At 42.0% G+C, this 18,133-nt stretch overlaps 1 protein-coding gene across 1 annotated transcript in view; it reads right to left on the bottom strand.

Annotated features, from left to right (window-relative positions):
• Positions 1–18,133, bottom strand: part of LOC139169759 (uncharacterized) — a 60,527-nt gene that overhangs the window by 1,968 nt on the left and 40,426 nt on the right. Inside the window, exons 16-19 of the mRNA XM_070756327.1 lie at positions 17,402–17,539; positions 15,146–15,312; positions 13,736–13,824; positions 10,495–10,627 (exon numbers count right to left, since the gene is read on the bottom strand). Of these exons, the coding sequence (XP_070612428.1) occupies positions 10,495–10,627; positions 13,736–13,824; positions 15,146–15,312; positions 17,402–17,539 (527 nt within the window). The remainder of the gene's footprint in view (positions 1–10,494; positions 10,628–13,735; positions 13,825–15,145; positions 15,313–17,401; positions 17,540–18,133) is intronic.

Below are 18,133 nucleotides of genomic sequence, written 5' to 3'. Positions count from 1 at the left end.
TACCTCTACTTAAGAACCGGGTGTTCAAGATTTTTTTGCCTCTTCTTAAGAACTATTTTCTACTTAAGAACCCGAGCCCGGAAAAATTTCCCAGGAAACTTGAGAGCAGCACGAAGACCCGGCCAGTTTCCTGCCATTCCCCCTGGATTTCTACGGCATACAAATCTAATAAATAATAATAATAATAATTTCTCTCTGCTGCAGTGCATGGGAGGCAGCTGAGCGCCGGGTGTATGGGAGGCACGTGCTCCTCCTCACCGCCTCAGAGTCCCTCTTTTTTTTTAAGCCTTAAAGTTTTGGATTTTTTTTTATTCCCCTCACTTCATCTTCTTCCTTCGGCAGCGACTGTCCTCCTCCTCTTCTTCCTCCTCCTCCTCCCACCCAAATCCCAAGCTTTTATTTCTTTCCTAATAGGTTTGCATGCATTATTTGCTTTTCCATTGATTCCTATGGGAAAAATTGCTTCTACTTACAAACTTTTCTACTTAAGAACCTGGCCACGGAATGAATTAAGTACTTAAGTAGAGGTACCACAGTATAGCGTTTCTTCCCAGACTTATATTTTTATGGTGATCATAAACCAATACAACCAGAGACTAAGGAAATTTATCCGGGGTGGATTTCCGATTCCACTGCCACTGATGCACCGCACGCATAGCTTTGCTTCTGCAGGTGTGTGTGCGCGTCCCAGCGAGATTTTGCTTCGCAGTGCAGGCCAGATGTTGGCAATTTTTTGCTTTCGCACATGCTCAGAAGCAAAAAATTGCTGAAATCTCACATGCCCGTCCTCTCGTGAGATTTTGCTTTCTACACATGCTCAGAAGCAAACAATCGCCAAAATCTCACATGCCCGTCCTCTCGCGAGATTTTGCTTCCTGCGCATGCGCAGAAGCAAAATCTCGCTGGCACAGGCGCATGTGTCCACAGCAGAGGCAAAGCTACCAGCACGCCAATTGTGGCAACTCGATAGTGAAGCTGATGTTGATAGTCAAACTCTGTCATCAAGATGACAAGAGATCAAACTTTCGTCTACGTCTACAATGTTTAGATAATATTCAGAAGCATCTTACACAGATGCCTCCCTCATTCACTAGTCCTCTCCCTCAACATACAACCGCAGTGGAGTCCAAAATGGATGTTTCGAAGCTGTTCTGTCGGGCTCTCTGGTAGACTTCTCCCCAAAATTCACAGGTAGAAATATCACACACACACACACACACGTTTGAAAATTCAAAACAATGTTCTTTATAATGAAAATTCACTTAAACTAAGCCATCTTTTGGTATAGCAAAGAGCACTCATCTCAAAACAAACTGGTAATTTGTACAAGTCCCTTATCAGTTCTGAGATACTTAGCTTGCAGCTGTGAGGCAATTCACAGTCCTTCTTTCACAAAGTGAAACACACTTTGCTCTGGTTCAGTTTCAAAGCGGGGAAAAATCAGCACACAAAAAGTCAAAGTCAGTAAAGCAGTCACGAAACACAAAGATCAGATAATCCTCCACAATGGCCAAACCCACAGGCTGCTATTTATAGCAGCCTCACTAATTACCACAGCCCCACCCAACTACAGGTGGCCTCATTTTCTTTGATAATCTCTCAGTTGTTGTTGCCTATGCATCGCTCTCCTCATGTGTGGCTGTATCATTAACTCTTGTTCTGAATCCAAGGAGGAGCTAGATAATTGATCTCCTTCTGAGCTGTCTGCCACACTCTCCTCCTCCCTGTCACTCATGTCTTCTTGGTCAGAGGAGCCTTCATCAGCAGATTCCACCAGGGGCAAAACAGGCCTGCAGCATGTGGATGTCTCCCCCACATCCACAGTCCTTGGGGCAGGAGCTGGGCCAGAGCTAACCACAACAGAAGCAAAACATTTCCCGAATTTTGCTCCTTTCTTTCCATAGTTATTAAGTGAGTAACATGGTTGTTAAGTGAATCTGGCTCCCCCATTGACTTGGTTTGTCAGAAGATCACAAAAGAAGATTGCATGACCCTGGGACAGCGCAACCGCCATAAATCTGAGTCGGTTGCCAAGCGTCTGAATTTTCATCAACTGATCATGGGGATGCTCTACTGGTTGTTAAGTGTGAAAAACGGTCATAAAGGTCACTTTTTTTCAGTGACATAATTTCAAATGGTCACTAAATGAACTGTTGTGAGGACTACCTGTATAAGAAAGTTACCTCCTCATCAGAAAATTAGAGTTGCAAATTTCAGTTATGGCCAATCTCAGTAAAAGTACGAAGCTTATCCGGAAAGTAAGATTACAAGGCTCTCGCAGGGAATGTTCGCGGGGGAAGTTGGTATTACTATCGTGTAGCGGGAAGCCAGCAAAAGAGAACGAGCAATGCCGGTGGTCAGTAGATCATCGACTGGCATTGTAGTGGTTAGAGATGAGCATTCCGTTTCCCTCCAAGTGCAAAATGTGTGTTTTAATACGCTACCTGAATGCTAAGGGCATGAACGCTGCTGTGATGGGTGCCCAAGATGCTAACTGAAGTGCACAAAATCGACAGAGTCAGTGCCGTCCGAGAATTTCTTGACCATTTCGAGACGGAAGCTTTTTTTTTCAATATAGTGATCGAAAAAAATTTCTCAACTGTATAGTGACAGGAGATTTAAGTGCCAAAGCCCATTGCAACAATATAGCCAAGAAGGCTTAAAGAGTTGTGAACCTAATCCTACGTAGCTTCTGCTCTGGCAATCTCACACTACTTACCAGAGCTTACAAAACTTTTGCCAGACCCATCCTCGAATACAGCTCATCTGTTTGGAACCCATATCGCATCTCAGACATTAACACCCTTGAAAATGTCCAAAGATACTTCACCAGAAGAGCCCTTCACTCCTCCACTCGAAATAGAATACCCTATGAGACTAGACTTTAGATCCTAGGTCTAGAAAGCCTAGAACTAAGACGCCTTAAACATAATCTAAGTATTGCCCACAAGATCATATGCTGCAACGTCCTGCTTGTCGGCGACTACTTCAGCTTCAACCACAAGAACACAAGAGCACACAACAGATTTAAACTTAGTATTAACCGCTCCAAACTTGACTGTAAAAAATATGACTTCAGTAACTGAGTTGTCGAAGCGTGGAACTCATTACCGGACTCCATAGTGTCATCCCCAAACCCCCAACACTTTACCCTTAGATTATCTACGGTTGACCTATCCAGATTCCTAAGAGGTCAGTAAGGGGCGAGTACAAGTGCACTAGAGTGTCTTCCGTCCTCTGTCCTATTGCTCTCCTATATCTCCTATTCCTTTCTTCTATTCCTATATCTCTTCTTCTATTCTTTCATTGCTATGTTCTATTACTATACCTTCTTTTCTATTATTTCTTAGATATATTTTACTATGAGTATCTCCTCTATAACCTTCATAATGTATTTTACTATGTGTATATAGATATATACCCACTAAAACCCTCATTGTGTATTGGACAACATAAATAAATAAATAAAATAAAATAGAATGAGGACACTCATCTCTAATTTTCACCACAACGCCAGTCAGTGATCTATTGACCACTGGCACTGCTCGTTCTCTTCCACTGGCTTTCCGCTACATGGCAGTAATACCCCCTTCCCCTGCGAATAGTCCCTGCGAGAGCTATGTGTCTTGTAACATTACTTTCCGAATAACCCTCGTAGTTTTAGTTTTCTTGTAGCAATGATTTCTTGATCTGGTCTACTAGTGGCCTGATAGTAACTTCTGTTAGCTCAGTGCTTCTCAATTATTTTATGTTAGTTCCCCCTGTCCCCAGGAGGAAGTAAACATTTTGGGTCCCCCAACTCTTCACCAGGATAATTGTTTGCAATATTTGGCACATTTTTGCTGAAAAAACTCACATGGCTTATCAGCATGATTGGGGTGTAATGTATTTAAGTGACGCCTTAATTTATTTGGTTTCAAGCTGCTGACATTTATAGACACAGTAAGCATATCGCTCTTTCCTCATCTCCCACCGTAGGAACAGTGAAGCCAACCGCTACATACGCTTCCTCATATTTCCTCATCTTAGCTTACGTTTGTCTCATTATCTCCATCTCGCTCCTCCTTTCTTTTCATGGTGTCTCTTTAGGGTTTGTTATCTGCACTTCATATCTCCTTCTCTGTTCTTTGGGCTATTGTTCCGTGCAAAATCCCCTACTCCCTGCAGCAAAAAAAGCAAGTTCCCTAGGGTCACGCTCCCCACTTGGCATCACTCCGTGCCCCTCCAGGAGGGCTGCCCCACTATTTGAGAAGCACTGTGTTAGCTAAACATTATTACATTTGCCTTTGTCAAAGAGATGGTGTAATTCCTCATCTATTTAGTTGAAAAAAACCCAACTACAAGTAAAATTTTATTTCCAGCAAGAATTGGAACAGCATTTCAGGATCAGAGCAAAATTAACTAAATATACCGGTAGATAGGCAGGCAGGCAAGCAGAGAGAGAGAGAGAGGGAGGGAGGGGGAGGGGGAGATACATACATACATACATACATACATACATACATACATACATACATACATACAAGATAGGAGGTGATAGGTGATAGATGATAGATAGATAGATAGATAGATAGATAGATAGATAGATAGATAGATAGATGATAGATGGATGGATGGATGGATGGATGGATGGATGGATGGATGGATGGATGGATGAATGGATGGATGGATGGATGAATGGATGGATGGATGGAGGAATGGATGGATGGATGGATGGATAGATGAATGATAGGTAGACAGACAAGTAGATGATAGATAGATTAATAGATAGATAGATAGATATTTATTTTACTTATTTATTTAGTCCAATACATAATACACATTGAAGAGAATAGATACTTAGTAATATAACTAAAGAAAAGAATAGAAGAAAAGATATAAAAGTAAAGGTGAACATATTTGAAAGGAAGAAAAGATAAATGAGATAAGGAGAGACAATTGGACAGGGGACAGAAGGCACACTGGTGCACTTATGCACGCCCCTTACTGACCTCTAAGGAACCTGGAGAGGTCAATCGTGGATAGTCTAAGGGATAAGATAGACAGACAGACAGATAGAGATAGATCAATTTTACTCACCATATCTGTATTAAAGTTCCCATGGCCTTCTAAGTGGGCCTCAAGCCCTTGACTCTTTCTCTTTGGAGGGAACAGCGGGAGAAACGACCTCTTGCCACTTGGCTTCTGCTTACTGGTTCCCAGGTGCAAATCACTTGCTGCGGTGTCACGCTCTCCGTCACCCAGTTGGGCTTCTCCTTCTGCAGCCTTCCACAGTCTAGGGGAAGGCTCTTTCCTCCCCTCTACCTCTTTGTGAGTGGGGTGGGGATCCTTCCTAAATTTTGCAGCTCCAGCTGGGTGGACTTCCGCAGCCAGCCCTTTCCCAGTATGGAGCAGAAAATAAAAGGGCATGGAAAGCACAAGGATGGTCATTCTAGATACCTTCATACTGTTGCCTTGGCTGTTTCTTGCGCAACAATCTCAAGACCTGAAGCCTGTTGGAGCAATTTTAAAGCAGCCGCGCGGGCTTGAGTGTTCCTCTTCTTCTTTCCCATGCAAGGATGGTGGAAGCCTTTTATGCCTTCAGTGTCCCAGCTCGTCCCCTCCCCCATCCCATCCTCTCTGACACAAATACCCATCTTTCTCCCCCCCCCCCCTCATTGTTGTGATATCAATTTGATGGCTTGCCTCGTCTCCTTGGAAATTTTCTTCCTCTTTCCTCCCCCCCTCCCCACCTTTCTCCATCCCAGTAACACCCAACGTCTTTGCAAAGCATGTGCCCCCATTCAGATGTGTGCCTAATGCCATCTTTCTCCTCCATTGTGATCATGGAACGTTTCCTACTCCTCCCTTTTTAGGGGGAACGAGCAGCTGCTCGAAGGCACTTTAAGAACTTTGCTGGTGAAAGAAAGAAAGAAAACATTCTCCCAAATGAGCAAGTGATGAGCACAACTTTTTCCCCTCTCTGTTTTTCTGTAGAAATATGATCATTCCTGGTTTTATTGTTGTTCCTCAACTATTGCAACTATCTATCTATCTATCTATCTATCTATCTATCTATCTATCTATCTATCTATCTATCATCTATCTATCTATCTATCTATCTATCTATCTAATCTATCTATCATCTATCTATCTATCTATCTATCTATCTTATCTATCTATCTATCTATCTATCTATCTATCTATCTTTCTATTTATCTATCTATCTATCTATCTATCTCTATCTATCTATCTATCTATCATCTATCTCTATCTATCTATCTATCTATCTATCTATCATCTATCTATCTATCTATCTATCTATCTATCATCTATCTATCTATCTATCTATCTATCTATCATCTATCTATCTATCTATATATATCTATCATCTATCTATCTATCTATCTATCTATCTATCTATCTATCTATCTATCTATCTATCTATCTATCTATCTATCTATCTATCTATAGAAACATAGAAGACTGACGGCAGAAAAAGACCTCATGATCCATCTAGTCTGCCCTTATACTATTTCCTGTATTTTATCTTAGGATGGATATATGTTTATCCCAGGCATGTTTAAATTCAGTTACTGGGGATTTATCTACCACGTCTGATGGAAGTTTGTTCCAAGGATCTACTACTCTTTCAGTTAAATAATATTTTCTCACGTTGCTTCTGATCTTTCCCCCAACTAACTTCAGATTGTGTCCCCTTGTTCTTGTGTTCACTTTCCTATTAAAAACACTTCCCTCCTGGACCTTATTTAACCCTTTAACATATTTAAATGTTTCGATCACGTCCCCCCTTTTCCTTCTGTCCTCCAGACTATACAGATTGAGTTCATTAAGTCTTTCGTGATACATTTTATGCTTAAGACCTTCCACCATTCTTGTAGCCCGTCTTTGGACCCATTCAATTTTGTCAATATCTTTTTGTAGGTGAGGTCTCCAGAACTGAACACAGTATTCCAAATGTGGTCTCACCAGCACTCTATATAGCGGGATCATAATCTCCCTCTTCCTGCTTATCTATCTATCTATCTATCTATCTATCTATCTATCTATCTATCTATCTATCTATCTATTTTGTCCAATACACAATGAGGGTTTTAGTGGGTATTTATTTATTTTATTTATTTATTTATTTATTTTGTCAAACAATTATAGGGTGATAATTTGTACATATTAAACATTAGATAAGTAATGATAAAAAGTAACAAAAGAAGACAATAGGACAGGAACGGTAGGCACAATGGTGCGCTTATGCATGCCCCTTGTATATATACACATAGTAAAATACATGATGAAGGTTATAGAGGAGATACTCATAGTAAAATATATCTAAGAAAGAATAGAAGATATAGTAATAGAACATTCAATGAAAGAATAGAAGAAAGGAATAGGAGATATAGGAGAGCAATAGGACAGGGGACAGAAGGCACTACCTGTAGAAGCAAACAGATCAATCCATTTCAGTTGCAAGGATAATCTGTTCATTCCTATTGCTTTTACTAATGATTTTTCTTAATTGTTTTAATTGTTTGACTGCTGGTTTTAAATAGTTTTGAATTGCTTTAGGATATTTTCTGTTAACTTTTATTTGTATTTGGCTGTGAGCCGCCCAGAGTCCTTCAGGATAAGTCCAAATAATAAAACTATTATTTCTCCCTCCGAAGCATTAATTGTTATGTATTTTTAAGACTAGCTGGGCACCTCTATTACTAATTACCTCTATTACTGCTATTACTGAATACCCAAAATATAATATTTAATTCTATGTATATATGTCATATGTGTACATACATATTACACACAGGCACACAGAAATATATATTATCTACTATATAAACCGCATGTGTATGTACACACACACACACACACACACACTCACGCACAGCTCCTGTAAAATTATACACATTCAAACTCATTTACTGCGATAGGAAAAAATATAAAAATAGAGCCTAGAAGGGGAAAAAAATATATCTAAATTTCTCTACTGGTTGTGCACCTGATCATATCTGTAGTAGCCCATCACTAGACTCTGTGTGCATCTCAACATGCAGTTAAACCCACCTGTTCTCCAACAAAACAGACCATTTGAGCAGATCTGGATGCTTTATTGAAAGAACAGGATATGGTGAAATAGCAATGCTCTGTGTGTGGAATGAGGGTTTGTCTTTGGATGAACATGTGCCACCCATTACGATGGGCTCTTTTTTGTGTTTCTGCCACCACCAAATACTAAAGGAAAATGGAGTCTGGTTTCCCAATGTGCACTTGTTTTGAGAGTGCGAGTTGATAGGTAAAGAGGTTGGGTCAGTTTCAGAACAATATACAGTGGTATCTCTACCTAAGAATGGCTCTACTTACGATCTTTCCTAGATAAGAACTGGGTGTTTAAGATTTTTTTGCCTGTTCTTCTTACGAAGAGAGATTGAGAGAACTGGGCATGGACAGCCTAGAAAAAAGAAGGTCTAGAGGGGACATGATAGCAGTTTACAGATACTTGAGGGGTTGCCACGGTGAGGAGGGGGTCTCTTTATTCCCCAGGGCACCAGAGGGCCGGACGAGGAACAATGGTTGGAAGCTGACCAAGGAGAGATTCAACCTGGAAATAAGGAAGAACTTCCTGACGGTCAGAGCGATCAACCAATGGAACTCCCTGCAAGGGGAGGTGGTGAACTCCCCAACTCTGGACACATTCAAGAGGAGATTGGACTTCCATTTGGCTGGGGTGCTGTAGGGTTTCCTGCTCAGGCAGGGGGTTGGACTCGATGACCTAACGGTCCCTTTCAACTCTATTAATAAAATAAAATAAAAAAACCATTTTCCACCTACAAACCTGAGCCTCCAAAACTGTAACTGGAAAAGGCAGGGAGAAGCCTTCGTGGGGCCTCTCTAGGAATCTCCTGGAAGGAAACAGGGCCGGAAAAGGTGGGTGGAAGCTTCTGTGGGGCCTCTCTAGGAATCTCCTGGGAGGAAATAGGGCCAGAAAAGATGGGGAGAAACTTCTGTGGGGCCTCTCTAGGAATCTCCTGGGAGGAAATAGGGCCAGAAAAGATGGGGAGAAACTTCTGTGGGGCCTCTCTAGGAATCTCCTGGGAGGAAACAGGTCCAGAAAAGGTAGGGGGAGCCTCTGTGGGACCTTTCTAGGAATCTCCTGGGAGGAAACAGGTCCAGAAAAGGCAGGGAGAAGCCTCCGTGGGGCCTCTCTAGGAATTTCCTGGGAGGAAACAGGGCTTCCACCCTCTCTGTGGTTTCCCCAATCGCACACATTATTTGCTTTTATATTGATCCGTATGGGAAAAATTGCTTCTTCTTACAAACTTTTCTACTTAAGAACCTGGTCACGGAACGAATTAAGTTTGTAAGTAGAGGTACCACTGTAAATAGTTCCCTCAGTGAACAAGTGACACATATATGAAGATGATTGACTGGAGTAAGACTTTGTGAAAAATCCAAATTCTCCTATGCTTTTTAAAAATTGGCATGTATTCGTTAAATATCTATCTGATCAGCTTTTGCAACTTTCGGTCAAGGAAGGGTTGATAGAAGGGGAAGCCAGATTCACTTAACAACTATGTTGCTAACTTAACAACTGCAGCAAGAGCTGAGGTGGTGCAGTGGGTAGAGTGCTGTACTGCAGGCCACTGATGCTGACTGTAGATCTGTAGGTCAGCGGTTCAAATCTCACCACCGGCTCAATGTTGACTCAGCCTTCCATGCTTCCGAGGTGGGTAAAATGAGGATCTGGTTTGTAGAGGCAATATGCTGGCTCTGTTAAAAAGTGCTATTGCTAACATGTTGTAAGCCGCCCTGAGTCTAAGAAGGGCGGCATAAAAATCGAATAAATAAATAAATTGGCATTTGTCCTTTGGCCAATAGGTGGTGCTAGAGAGCAACAACATCATATATAAAAATTATATAGTAAACAGTGATGGCGAACCTTTTCTTCCTCTGATGCCGAAAGCGTGGGTGTGTGCTATCATGCATGTGTGAGTTCTCATACTCATAATTCAATGCCTGGGTAGGGTGAAAACAGTCCCTCCCCCCACCTGGAAGCCAGAAATGGCCTGTTTCTCAACTTCTGGTGGCCCAGTAGGCTCATGTTTGGCCATCCCCAGGCTCCAAAGGCTTCCCTGGAGCCAGGAGAGGGTAAAAACGCCCTCCCCCATTCCCATGGAGGCTCTCTGGAAGCCAAAAACACCCTCCCAGAGCTTCTGTGCGAGCCAAAAATCAGCTGGCCAGCACACACATGCACGTTGGAGCTGAGCTAGGGCAACGGCTCACGTGCCAGTAGATATGGCTCCGCGCGCCACCTGTGGCACCCGTTCCATAGGTTCACCATCACTGATATAGAATGTTGCACAGGGAGGTTCAGGCACTCTTCCCCCCCCTCCACCTATGAAGACTGGTGGAGAAATGGAAGGAAATCTTCAACTCCAGCTAAGACAACTTCCATATCTTGGCTACAGGCCACCTCTGAGCCTTGAGCCTTGCCAAGCTCACACTGGTGCTGGTGATCCGTGGAGAAACAGGCTCATAAGAGCGGAGGGAAAGACTGGCTGAGAGGAGGCCCATCTGGATGCAGTTATCCGTGTCTTCCCCAGCAAGCAGCCCAGCGATGATTCCAGCCATTAAGCTGCAAAGAAAAGAGACATTGGGGGCTGAACTGGACCAGTGTTTCCCAACCTTGGCAACTGGAAGAGATCTGGACTTCAATTCCCAGAATTCCCCAGCCAGCGAATGCTGGCTGGGGAATTCTGGGAGTTGAAGTCCAGATCTCTTCCAGTTGCCAAGGTTGGGAAACACTGAACTAGACCATAAACTAAGTTAGGGGATAAGCATGGAATATGAGCGTTAAGAACATTTGTATCACCTTTACCTCTCTGAAGTAACTTCATAGCATATACTAGCAAAAAATAAATGTTATCCAGCAGGAACAAATGTGGTGGCACAGTGCATACTGCATACTCCGAGTCTACGGAGAGGGGCGGCATACAAATCCAATAAAATCAAATCAAATCAAATATTGCAGGCTAATTCTGCCCAGAGCCAGGAGTTCAATTCTGATGGAGCTCGAGATTGACTCAGCTGCCATTCTTTCAAGGTTGATAAAACGAGGACCCAGATTGTTGGGGACAATATGCTGAGTTTGCAAACTGCTTAGAGAGGGCTGTTGTGCTAACTCGCAGCATTGCCCAAATATCCATTTTTCGGAGTATGAGATGCCCCTGATTTAAGAGGAGGAAAACAAGGGAAAAAGTATTCTGAACCAAATGGTGTAGTAATATACTATCTAATAAAATACCAGTGTAATAGAATACTTTTTACAACTATGTGCACTTTTTACAAACTTCAAACTTGAGAGCTTTTAAGACTTGTGGACTTCAGCTCCCAGAATTCCTCCTCCAGTCATGCTAGCTCAGGAAATGGAGTTGAAGTCCACAAGCCTTCAACTTGCCAAGTTTGAAGACCCTTGCACCCCTAACCCCTAAGACTTCAAACTTGACAGCTTTAAGACTAGTGGACTTCAACTCCCAGAATTCATCCTCCAGTTATGCTAGATGGGATAATCAGAAGGCAAAAACAGCACCATTTTTGAGAAAAACAGGCTGGTTTTTACCTGGGTTTTTTTTTTACAAAACTGGGGGCATTTTTGCTTTCTCCTAGTTCCCCAGAGCTCCCTGCAGGCTTCCCCGTCTCCTTGCTCACCCCATTTTTGGGAGAAAAAAACAGGCAAAAAATGGCCCGTTTTTAGCAAAAACAGGAGCATTTTTGCCATCTCCCCAAGCACCCAAGAGCTCTCTGCGGTGGGGGGGGGGGGAGGCTTCAGGACAGCAAAAAAGGGCTGTATTTGGTGTATATGATGCACCACCATTTCCACGCACTTAGTTGCATCTTATACTCCAAAAAATACGGTAATTAAGCAAATACATTGTCAATTGCAGCTGTATAATTCCCAAACCTTGACTATGCCATCAACCACTTCAGTGAAATGTAGATATGTTTTGTCATGGCAAAAGGGAAAAACTGTTTTAACAACTGAACTAAGATAGCTTTAGATTCTCTTTACCATGGGCTGAGGATGAGATGGAGGCAATGTAACAAGGAGATGTACTTTAAAATATTTCTCAAGGCATCTTCATGTCACAGTAAATGGGACATATAAGAAACTATTGTTTCTGTCACTACTGGACAAGGAAGGAATGTACAGAGATGGGAGTATTTTCTTACATGGTCTCGATTGGCCTTTCTTGCAATGAGATATATTACATTTTCTAAAAATTTAGGTAACTTAGTACTAAAAATATGAATAGGTTAATACAGAATACTGTATATACATAACTTATGTATTGAATCACATTATCAATAAAAAGAATATTCAGTACATGAAATGGACTTGAACTGGACAGTCCAGAATTGCTCTCTATGCTAATAAAAGTACCTGATGCTCCTTGGGAAGACATCCTAAAAAGTTTTGACAGCTGTTGTGTCTCCAGATATGTGGTGCAAAGCTTCAATGATCTTATTTTATTATTTTATTTGTTTGCTTGTTTTGTCATGTACATATTGGTGGTATACAAAGATATAATATTTATATACTGTATATGATACTAGTAAGAGAGAAACATCAGGACAGGGGACGGAAGGCACTCTGGTGCACTTATGCACGCCCCTTATTGACCTCTTAGGAGTCGGGAGAGGTCAACAGTGGATAGTCTAAGGGTAAAGTTTGGGAGTTAGGTGATGATACTATAGAGCAGACCTGGACAAGGGATGGCCCACCCACTATCTGTGACCGGTCCGCGGAGATCGGGGTCCACTCCAGTGCGGAGATGAAAGAGCTCACTGCGACTGCCAGGACTCCACCGGTTCCTGCTTTCCTGATGAATCATGTGGAAAGCAGGAACTGGAGGAGTCCCGGCAGACGCGGTGAGCTCTTTCATCCTCGCACTGGAGCAGACCCCAACCTCCTACCGAGAGCGTCCGAGAACATAAACCACACAAACACTCCAGCGCAGTGACTGTGTTGCACCATGTTGCCGTAAAGCAAACAATTAGGGGTCTGTAGAGTGGGTCTGGGTGTTTAGGTCAGGCCAGGGTCTGGGTCTTTACAGTATTGGGTAGAACTGAGTTCATTATATTAGTCCGGCCCTCAAAACCCATCCCAATTTCTCATGTGGCCCCATGGCAAAATTAATTGCTCACTCCTGCTATAGAGTCTGGTAGTGAGTTCCATGCATTAACTACTCGGTTACTAAAGTCGTATTTCCTGCAGTCAAGTTTAGAGCAGTTTACTTTATGTTTAAGCTTGGTGAAGTAGAGGATGGGCACAGGATGAAATGATAAAGACAGGGAGAATAGCAGCCGGACTCTCCTTCTTCAACCTGAAGATGCCATTTTTGACAGATTGTCAAAGATAGCAGGCCATATGTCCATCACTGCTCATGCTGCAGAAAACAAGAGCCACCAGCAAAGAGTGAATCTTCCCAAAACGCAACCATAAAAAAATATAACTCCATGTATTTTTCTTTCACAACAATGCAGAAAAGTGACAGCTTATATAAGAAGCTTTCTGTCTCTCATCATGTCCAAATAAATATTTGGGCTAGTGCTTTCCTTAGCAATGTGGCATACCTGCATGAACTGTTATGCTGCCATAGCAACCTAAGTTTCGAAGATATAACAGAGTGAGATGGAAAGCCATGGCACATATTCAATGAACAATTAGCAGTATATACAGTACCTATCACCAGCTCCAGAGACATTCACTATTTCTTCGGCGGGGACAGGGAGCGCTGGGTAGTGAACAGCACGTAATTCCTCTGTACCGTTCTGTAAAATGAAATGGGAGAATTCAAGGAGCTAGGCCTGGAGAAAACCATAAGGTTCCTTCCTCTCTCTTCTGAGAAATACTAACATTCTGGATAGCTAAAGGTGGACATGACACAAGAGGAGAATTTCCTTACAGGCCTGATTGGAGAAAAGTGATCATGATATGAATTGAACTCATAGCCTTCAGTTGAAACAGGGTTATTGAGCAGGAGAATTCATTATAAGCAACAATTGAAAAGGAAGGACCAATGAGAAGAGGCACTGTTACCCATGTTCGGATCTCGGTCTTCATGTTTAAAAACACAAATTCGTAATTTAAAAATGATGAGAATGCCCTGTGATGGATTGGAGTGTGGCAGTGATTCTTCTTGTTTTTAGCATTGTGTATTTGGCACTGGTCAAGATAATTATCATCTCCCAGCCGCTTTTGAGGGATTGGGTAGTAGAAATGGTAACTGACCGAATGGCAATAGGGAAATGCCTTGAGGTATTTGTTATGGATAAGGAAATGAAACTGCAAAGGCAAAGGTATGCCCATGTTACACCAACACTCCGCAGTCTGCATTGGTTGCCGATCAATTTCCGGTCACAATTCAAAGTGTTGGTCTTGACCTATAAAGCCCTTCATGGCATCGGACCAGAATATCTCCGGGACTGCCTTCTGCCGCATGAATCCCAGCGACCGATTAGGTCCCACAGAGTTGGCCTTCTCTGGGTCCCGTCGACTAAGCAATGTCGTTTGGCGGGTCCCAGGGGAAGAGCCTTCTCTGTGGCGGCCCTGACCCTCTGGAACCAGCTCCCCCGAGATTAGAACTGCCCCCACCCTCCTTGCCTTTTGCAAACTCCTTAAAACCCACCTCTGCTGTCAGGCATGGGGGAACTGAAATATCTTCCCCAGGCCTATACTGTTTATGCATGGTATGTTGTGTACATGTTTTTTAAATTATGGGTTTTTAGCTTTCTAATTATTGAATTTGTATTATATATTGTTTACTGTTGCTGTTGTGAGCCGCCCCGAGTTTGTGGAGAGGGGCGGCATACAAATTTAATAAATAAATGAGGGAAGGAAGGAATGAAGGAAGGAAAAAATTTAAAACACTAGTCCCTCCTTGGATTTGAGAGTTCAGAAGACCATGCAGAAATCTTTCCTTTAATAGTGAGGACTTGCCTTTTAAAAATCAAACATGTAAGAATTTCTGAAAATGAAAAAGTCTATTCTCTCATCTATTCTACACATTGGAAAACTAATCATCTACAATTTCAAAGAACATGCTAGCTTCACTATTTTCCCATTTGTTTTTCACACATATATATATATTACCTTATAGCATGTTTGAGGGTGCAGAGAGACACTTCCACCCTTGCTTCGGCCACACAGCAGGACTCCATGTTGACCAAGAGTTACTACCACACAGTGTAGCCCTCTCAATAAAGGGTAAGCCAGAGCAATAGCAGTCTTGATAATGTCCTCCACCTTTGAGGGCAGATCTGTAGGTTCCATTCCAGAAATGTTAAGAGTGAAACAAAAGTCAGAGAGGATTGAATTTATAATCAGACCATTCGCTTGAGGTTCTTCAATATCACTAAGAGGAACTAGAAATTATTTATTAAATCTCCATTTCAAAAAAAATATGGCAATGAATGGTAGAAGGAAGAATATCAATAACTAGAAGGATCTTTAAGTCCTAGTGGACAACCATTTAAATATGAGCCAGCAGTGTGCAGCAGCTGCCAAAAAAGCCAACACAGTTCTAGGCTGCATTAACAGAGGGATGGAATCAAGATCACGTGAAGTGTTAACACCACCTTATAAGGCCTTAGTAAAGCCACATCTGGAATACTGCACTCAGTTTTGGTCGCCATGATGCAAAAGGATGTTGAGATTCTAGAAAAGGTGCAGAGAAGAGCGACAAAGATGATTAGGGGACTGGAGGCTAAAACATACGAAGAACGATTGCAAGAACTAGGCATGGCTAGTTTAATGAAAAGAAAGAACAGGGGAGACATGATAGCAGTATTCCGATATCTCAGGGGTTGCCACAAAGAAGAGGGAGTCAAACTATTCTCCAAAGTACCTGAGGGTAGAACAAGAAGCAATGGGTGGAAACTAAACAAGGAGCGAAGTAACTTAGAACTAAGGAGAAATTTCCTGACAGTTAGAACAATCAATCAATCAATCATTGGAACAGTTTGCCTCCAGAAGTTGTGAATGCTCCAACACTGGAAGTTTTAAAGAAGATGTTGGAAAACCATTTGTCACAAGTAGTGTAGGGTCCTGCCTCAACAGGGAAGTGGACTAGAAGACCTCCATGGTCCCTTCCAACTCTGAATCTCTCCTCTGGGAAGGAAAAGTCCTATCCACTGCCCATCTTTAGTGCATTCTGTTGCACTGGCCCCTTCAGCCTGATTGCTAAAATGTGTTATCCTAATTTTGTTTGAGCAAAATATTTTTGTTTAGTATTATTTCATTTCCTTCCTTCTCTTCACCAATCATACTTTGTTTTTGTGCGAATTAGGAAAGATCCTGTGTGTGATGGTGCCTCACTCATCGTGGTTAATTCAGAGGCCACAGATAGCAATAGCAATAGCCCTTAGACTTATATACCACTACTTCACAGTGTTTTACAGCCCTCTCTAAGCGGTTTACAGAATCAGCATATTGCCCTCAACAATCTGGGTTCTCATTTTTCATTCTCAGAACGATGGAAGGCTGAGTCAACTTTGAGCCTGGTCAGATTGGAATTGCCAAATTGCAGGTGGACTGTGGGCAACATAAGTAGCCTGCAGTACTGTACTCTAACCACTGTGCCACCATGGCTTAAAGGGGAACATAGCTCAGCGATAGACTCCATGTTTTAAGACTTAAAGTTCCAGAAACTATCTTCATTATTTCTAAAATTTTCTCACTAGCAATAAAGATTATCTCCGGGACTGCCTTCTGCTGCACGAATCCCAGCGACCAGTTAGGTCCCACAGAGTGGGTCTTCTCCGGGTCCCGTTGACTAAACAATGCTGCTTGGCGGGACCCAGGGGAAGAGCCTTCTCTGTGGCGGCCCCGGCCCTCTGGAACCAACTCCCCCCAGAGATCAGAATTGCCCCCACCCTCCTTGCCTTTTGTAAGCTACTTAAAACCCACCTCTGCCGCCAGGCATGGGGGAATTGAGATACTCTTTCCCCCTAGCCTAGGCCGTTACAATTTTATGCATGGTATGTCTGTATGTCTGTTTGGTTTTTATTATAATGGGTTTTTAATTGTTTTTAGTATTGGATTATTATTATATGCTGTCTTGTTGTTGTTGTTAGCCGCCTCGAGTCTTCGGAGAGGGGCGGCATACAAATCCAATAAGTAAGTAAGTAAGTAAGTAAGTAAGTAAGTAAGTAAGTAAGTAAATAAAGACAGACAGACAGACAGACAGACAGACAGACAGACAGACAGACAGACAGACTTTGGGAGACCATTCTCCTAAGCAGAAGGATGGTATTGAATTGTTAACAAGGGGCTGATAATGTGTCATGTTAGTTTATTATTTCCAAGCTATAAATTATAAATACTTCTGTGTTCCAAAATGTGCTTCACCTGTTGGCCCAGGATTTCCCAGGGTCTGGCTGATGGCTCTGAGTTCCCGAAGGTTGGGAGATATGCAGGTCAAACCTCTCCAACTCTCTGAAAGGAAAGGCTTTGAAGCTTTGTTCACATCTGTAGGTTCATAGTAGACTTGAAAAAAAGCATTGCATTTGGTCAGTGATTCTGACAAATATAAAGCACCCTATCAACATTTTTATCTGCTCTTTTGTTAAAATGTCAACAGTGCAAAAAAAGAGAGAAGATAATGTAGTTGGCCATTGGATTAAACACAACTTTGAAGTTTTAGTCAGAGAGGCATCATATGTTCTAATCATTGAAAAGGATTAGGCTGAAATCAATTTGCCTTGATAAGATGCACCTATCTTGCTAATTGTCTGATTAGCATGAAACTACTTTCTTCCACAAAACTACTTTCTTTTCTGTTGAGATCTGGATGTCAAGTTTGACCCAAACTTTTCTCCCTTAATCTGTGAACAAACTAATATATTTCTCAGCTGTCTAATACTGGCTGAATATTAGAATTAAAAAATAGGACAGATTACAGGTAATGTTAATATAAATGCTATAGATGCATTTCACAAGAAACATGAAAACTCAAAACATTGTGGCCAAAATTGTTGGAACATATGACAACATCCAATTCTACTTCAAGCACTGGGTTAACCAATGCCAATTTACGAAATGAGGTACCTTGGACCAATTCTAAAGCTTTTTCCTGTAAAA

Source organism: Erythrolamprus reginae, chromosome 6 (assembly GCF_031021105.1).
Source record: "Erythrolamprus reginae isolate rEryReg1 chromosome 6, rEryReg1.hap1, whole genome shotgun sequence".
NCBI classification, from domain to species: Eukaryota; Metazoa; Chordata; class Lepidosauria; order Squamata; family Dipsadidae; genus Erythrolamprus; species Erythrolamprus reginae.
Note: the sequence above shows the minus strand (reverse complement) of the source record. Positions and strands in the feature narration are given on the sequence as shown.